Source organism: Uranotaenia lowii, chromosome 1 (genome assembly GCF_029784155.1).
Source record: "Uranotaenia lowii strain MFRU-FL chromosome 1, ASM2978415v1, whole genome shotgun sequence".
Classification (NCBI taxonomy): Eukaryota; Metazoa; Arthropoda; class Insecta; order Diptera; family Culicidae; genus Uranotaenia; species Uranotaenia lowii.
Window position 1 is genome coordinate 200,703,692 of NC_073691.1, and position 6,412 is coordinate 200,710,103.

Below are 6,412 nucleotides of genomic sequence, written 5' to 3' on the forward strand. Positions count from 1 at the left end.
TCCAGAAGGTGGTGAGAATGCCGGACGACTGTCCTGCAAAACAGGTGTTCGCTACGAATCCGGTAGGAATAAGACGAGCGGGGGCGCAACGAGCGAAATGGTTAGACCAAGTGGAGCGTGATCTGGCGAACGTGGGATGCCCGAGAAATTGGAGAACGGTTGCCATGGACCGAGTGAATTTTAGGAATTATGTTCGTCAAGTTATGTCGTGAGACGGAATACTACGTAAATAAAAATAATGTTACTTAAGTTAATTTTTAAGTTTCCAAATAAATAAATAAATAAAAAAAATTGCATAGAAAAGAGTTTGCAATTAAACTTATTTTGGTTTCATAAAAAATATTTCGATGCCTCGTTTGGACAGCCTTTTTTAAAGAATTCTGAAAGCACAACGATGTCGAATGTCGACACCAAAAAATGGCATCGCTATGCTTTCGAAATGAATGTTTAAATAATGGTACAGGTATCTAAATATAAGGTTTTAGTGAATTGAGACCCAAATTTTGGCATTGTACCAGCTTTATTCGGGCAAAATTATACAAACTAAATTCTACATTCATGGTATGATAGCAAAATATAGTATAATTTTGCCATAAAAATCGGCTCGGGTACATATTTGAATATTTGCTTATGCTTAGTATACGAAAATAATTTCTGACAAATTTCCCATTGCAGCTCAGCAAATGCGAGAAATGGTATTCGTTTAGAAAGGAATTGTATGAGGTTGGTTTTTTCTTCGTTTCTACAGGAACGCCTCTTCAAAAATATTGTTTAACGGTGGAATTGGTTTCTCGACACTGTTAATCACTTTGACAATCGAAGTCTCGTTCAGACATAAAATTGACACCGGTCCTTGTAAGACAAAATATTTTCACTACATTTGGTTCGGTTTATTGCAATAAACGATCAAAACAATTTCCACAACAATTTTCCTTTTTTGAGCTTTCAATATTTGAACAATCAAATCAATTCATTTCTATTTGAGAAAATTTTCCGCAGCTCGAAAAAAACGCGTGTTGACGCTTCAGCACACGCCTACTCTTCTTCTGCTCGGGTACATATATCTATTTCTTAATGAACTGGATGGCTAAGTATTGTTGATCGAGAGGCTTAAATTAGGTTTGAGTTATTCTTAAAAACAAGAATGTACTTGTTTTTCGACGAATGGACTTTATTGATTTCTTATTATACGATAAAAAATTAGACTTTCAATAATCCAAATTTAGTATTTGTGCTATTCAAAAGCACAGAAAACTATCCGAAAAAGTATAAAAGCATAAGAATTTAAATTGGTAAACTTGATCAGTCGAATACGATTATTTACACTTCATTGATAAAAAAATCGCACAATTGAACGTGGCGACCAAACAACTCATCAAAACCCCGCTAAATTCAAACGATACCAAATGTACCACACTTAACACCAATGCTTAAATTAATCCCCCATTACCCCGAACATCTCTTGCTGCGGCTAGGGGGACCTTCCGCCAGACATGCTTCCCTATGATCACACATCAATAGATAGATACACCTACAATCTACATATGTACATCTATATCTTGGTGAGTATCTACTTGGGAAAGAGACAGAACAGGGCCACATTTTCCTATTTAGCGATAACAAATCCACTTCAAGCTTCACTGGTAGATATCGCGGTATTTGAACTTCTGCCCATCGTGTCAGTGGTTTGTTGGTAGCAAAATATTTGTGTTTTTACCGCCTTTCTAGGTCTATGGGTGCCTCATGTTTGCCAAGGTTTCCTGTTTTTGCTATTGTTGAAGGTTTGTTTACAGGAACAGTTGAGTAGTTGTTGAAAAGGGCCGCAATATAGGAACTAATTTGAAACGGCAGAACGGCAGCAGAAGCAATTTCTAAAATTTCTATATCATTTAACTTTTTGTAATTTGTAATTTATTAACTTTATCGCAGCCTGTCGGTTACAACTTTTCTACTTTCTTAGTACATTTTCGGCAGGACATAAATTAAACATCTGTACGTACTTCAGAAAAAAAACATGTCATTATCCCACTGTGGTTCGGTATCATATTCATCATATCAGCTAATGAAGGGCCGTTTATTATCGTTATCATGTCATTTCTGAAACTTGTATGAGAATGTCACCCATGTGTGGCCATGGCCAGCGGAAGGAACACACCGGTGGGAGGCTGGCACGTCTCGGTTCGAACTAGATTGCGGTACACAAACGTATTGTGATGAGCCGTCCGTGAGCTCTGCTGAGTTGAGCCGAGCAAGCGTCAAGGCCAGTCTGTCAAATACTATCACAGTTGGCTGGGCTGGTACTGTTCAGTTGAAATTTCAACGAGGTCAGCGATATGCCGGCACTCAGCACCCACACAGTAGGTACGTTGTCATTCGATACAGTACTTTCTCCACTATTGCGGCACAGCCGTTTTGCAAACATAAGTAACAACAATTCCAGTTTAGTCTTGATTGGAATGATTCTTTCGTCAGTTCACATGACACACTCTGGTTTATAAGTTGTTGACTCAACTTCGCTTAGCTGGGGCCAGCTGAGGCGCGTGTTCTGTTTGCAAACAACGAATCGTTTTTTTTTCGAGAACCATTTATCAAGTTCAAGGGGGATTTTGTTTGTGGGCGCATTAGGGAGGGCATGCGCGGCATGATTTTTCCTGGGATTTTCTCGCTCTTGCATTCTCTTGCTTGTTCTCGTTCTTCGTCGTGGAAAATTCGCTCCCGTTATGTCAGATTGGATGTCAACAGATGGGAATTGTGCGAAAATAAAGAAAATTAGCAACAAAAAAACGGCATTCGAGGAAAACTTTACTGTGGATCACTTTTTAGCTATTACGTCATCTTCAATCAGCCATAGGCAAGGGTATTAAATTTTACGATTACCGTTCCTGTTACTTATGCTCTCACCCAATGATATTTTGGACAAAAAGAAAACCATATTTTTCTCCATTTTTTTGCTTTGGAGTCATCGTTCCAGTATTTTTTCGCTAACACACATACTGTCATCAAATCATCGAAAAAAATCCTGTACTCCAAAATTAGATCGAATTTTGGCAAGATAATCGATACTTACATTGTAGCTTATTAAGCACCCTCCCTCCTTATCGTAAATAACAAATAATTCAAACTAATTAAGCTAATGGTACTTACATAACTTGTCTGGCTAGCATTTTGCTACGCTACGGATTTTTCGCTCGTCGTCGTCGTAGTCCTTGAAGCAGAAAAGTTCTTCACCAAAACCAACACCAAAAAAGATTCAACCTGAAAAATCCACTCGTTACACCACCTTCAAACTTATCCAGAAACAAAGGTCACTAACCGATGTGATGATTGGGGGCGTTCACGGAAAATCCACGATCTCGACACTACGAGGTGTCCCGAAATCACCCACTTATGCTACTCCCAGCTAGAGATGTCGCTCCCTAGCACCCAGCAGCAGCACCAGCACCAGCACAGCACAACACCAAAAGCAGCTTTAGGACGACCAACCAAACCGAGCCGATCCGTGCCGTTCTACTTTCTGTCTGACAAATTGCCTGCGATTCTGTGTGGATGATGTGGATACCACCAAATGGGAAGCAGAAAGATAGAACGCGAGCGAAATACAGTAATACCTCGATATAAAGCAACGAAATTTTTTTTTTCGTTGCTTTATATCGAAGTTACGTTATATCGAAACACTACTTAAAATGGTACTTTGGAGCATCGATAGTGATCGTAAATGTGAAAAAGTTGATTCTAAATTCTGTTTGTACGGTTTTAATACTTTTTACCATTAAAAATCTTGGCTTCAATGCTCTAATCGCTCGTGCTATGCCCAAAAGCGCCATCTGCAGACAGTTTTGTTTTTTTATCTATTAATTCAATGCATTCCTTGACGTTTAGTAATTGTGATAAATGTCACCAAATAATGACATTCTGATATGATATGCGATTAAAACCAAACAAAAATCCCAAAGAGGGTGTACATATTTTCAAAACGGCTCAGAAACATCAGAATGTTTCTTTGTTATTTTCATAGCAAATGATAAAATCCGTGCATTCGCGATGGTACAGAAATCTGTACAGTAGACTGCTGCAAAAAATTACTTTTTGCTCCCATATGTTTTTTCGATGCCAAAGGGTCACAAAGCATCAGTGTAAAATTTGAGATGATTTGGTTGATACCTGAGTTAGCGCAACGCGTTTCAATTTTGTATGTAAGAAGACATTTTTGCACATTAAATCATCCAGAAAATTCAAATAAGCTTAAAATGAAGTGGGTCTTTAATTTTTAGTTTTGACTATTCTTAAGCTTCATTTTTTGCTTACATGACAAGCAGCTAAGAATTTCATGAAAAAAGTTATAACCATTTCAAAATAAAAAATCTGAATCCATTGAAAAGTATTCAAAAATGGCAGACTTTGCTTGCTAGAGCTGGAAATAATTTCATGAATTGTTTTGCAAAGGCTTTACTAGTCAATAAATTATGTCGCAATGCAAAGCAGTTTTTTGAGATTTTTTATTTCCATCCTACTGTTACACAGCTTTCAAACAAGCAGTCAAAAATGATATAATTAAAAAAAAAATGGATTTTGAAAATTAAAAATTTATAAAACATTGAATAACTTTTCTGGGGAACAAGATAGGTTTGTGCTTTGTTCACATGAAATGTACTGCAAGAATCAAGGAACATTTTCATCCAAAGTTATATTTTTTTGGAACTTTCAGAACATCTCTGGCTATTTTTGAATGAAAAATTTTGTTTTCCCATACAAATTTCCATACAAACTAAAAACTCGTTGTGCTAATTCAGGACTGGATGGATCGCTTCCAGAATTTTTATTGCTATTTCTGGCAGCAAAAACAATCAAAAAAAGTCATGGGAGATGTAAAAATTTGAGAATTTGAAATTTCCATACAAAGCTTGCAGCGGTCTATTGTACAGTGATTGATCAACTGTCAGCAATCATAAAAACTTATTTGAATAAAAGACTACATGCCCTAACCTCACTTCAGCTTAAGCAACTTATCTGTAGGTGCAAATATAGTTATTAAGTTTTGAAATGGAGATACATGCTCTAGAGGCTGGATTTTCAAAAGCACAAAGCGACTATCACAATATTGAAAGTACTGGAGTTACATTTTTAACGCTTGCGCTCATTCGCTCTTTATGCCTCTGAGAATTTACCGCATGGCTCATAAACAACATTATTATATTTTTTATGACAAAAAAGTATTGAAATTAAACATATTCATTCAAATTAGAAACATTTTTAAAAGTTACGTAATATAGAGGCAAAAGTTGCTTTATATTGGGTAACGTTATATCGAGGTTGCTTAAAAAAGAGGTTGTTTTATATCGAGGTATTACTGTACTCTCCCGGGGGGAAAACATTTTCTTCCTGCCGCGCCACACCAACTCAACTACTCGTGATGATGCGATGGGGTTGGCTCTCTCGCGTGGCTGGTGGTTGTCAGCTGTTCGACTTGTCCACGTGGACTAACTTCCGATTAGCGCTTCCGGGCATCCGATTTGCCATTTAGTTGTTACATTACCTACAGAATCGTTATTGACTCTGGAATTAAAAAAAATACAACGTCAACACTGGACACCTACAGATACTTGGCGATAAAACCGATGAAACCGAAACCGTTACGATAGTTTGTTTACAATCAACCGCCATAGTTAACGGGTTTTCTCGCGGTTTTTTTTTGCGAGAGAGAAAGAGCGACGGTTGCTATTCGCCAAATTTCTCTCAGCAAAGCATAAAAACACAAAATGTATCCAAAACACAACACGATATCCACACTGGAATGCTGAAGTTAGTAAAAGCAATTAAAACCCGTGAAGGCAAACAAATATGACAAAAATGACAAAAATGACAAAATTGACAAAAATGACAAAAATGAAAAAATTAACAAAATTAACAAAAATGACCAAAATGATAAAAATGACAAAAATGTCAAAAATGACAAAAATGACAAAAATGACAAAAATTACAAAAATTACAAAAATGACAAAAATGACAAAAATGACAAAAATGACAAAAATGACAAAAATGACAAAAATGACAAAAATGACAAAAATGACAAAAATGACAAAAATGACAAAAATGACAAAATTTACAAAAATGATAAAAATGACCAAAATGACCAAAATGACCAAAATGACCAAAATGATCAAAATGACCAAAATGACCAAAATGACCAAAATGACCAAAATGACCAAAATGACCAAAATGACCAAAATGACCAAAATGACCAAAATGACCAAAATGACCAAAATGACCAAAATGACCAAAATGACCAAAATGACCAAACTGACCAAAATGACCAAAATGACCAAAATGACCAAAATGACCAAAATGACCAAAATGACCAAAATGACCAAAATGACGAAAATGACCAAAATGACCAAAATGACCAAAATGACAA

At 36.4% G+C, this 6,412-nt stretch overlaps 1 protein-coding gene across 1 annotated transcript in view; it reads right to left on the bottom strand.

The window, feature by feature from the left end:
• The window catches only part of LOC129744029 (NADP-dependent malic enzyme-like), a 24,321-nt gene extending 20,786 nt beyond the window's left edge, over nt 1-3,535 (bottom strand). Inside the window, exons 1-2 of the mRNA XM_055736348.1 lie at nt 3,314-3,535; nt 3,145-3,255 (exon numbers count right to left, since the gene is read on the bottom strand). Of these exons, the coding sequence (XP_055592323.1) occupies nt 3,145-3,164 (20 nt within the window). The 5' untranslated portion in view covers nt 3,165-3,255; nt 3,314-3,535. The remainder of the gene's footprint in view (nt 1-3,144; nt 3,256-3,313) is intronic.
• Between the last annotated feature and the right edge of the window lie 2,877 nt (nt 3,536-6,412).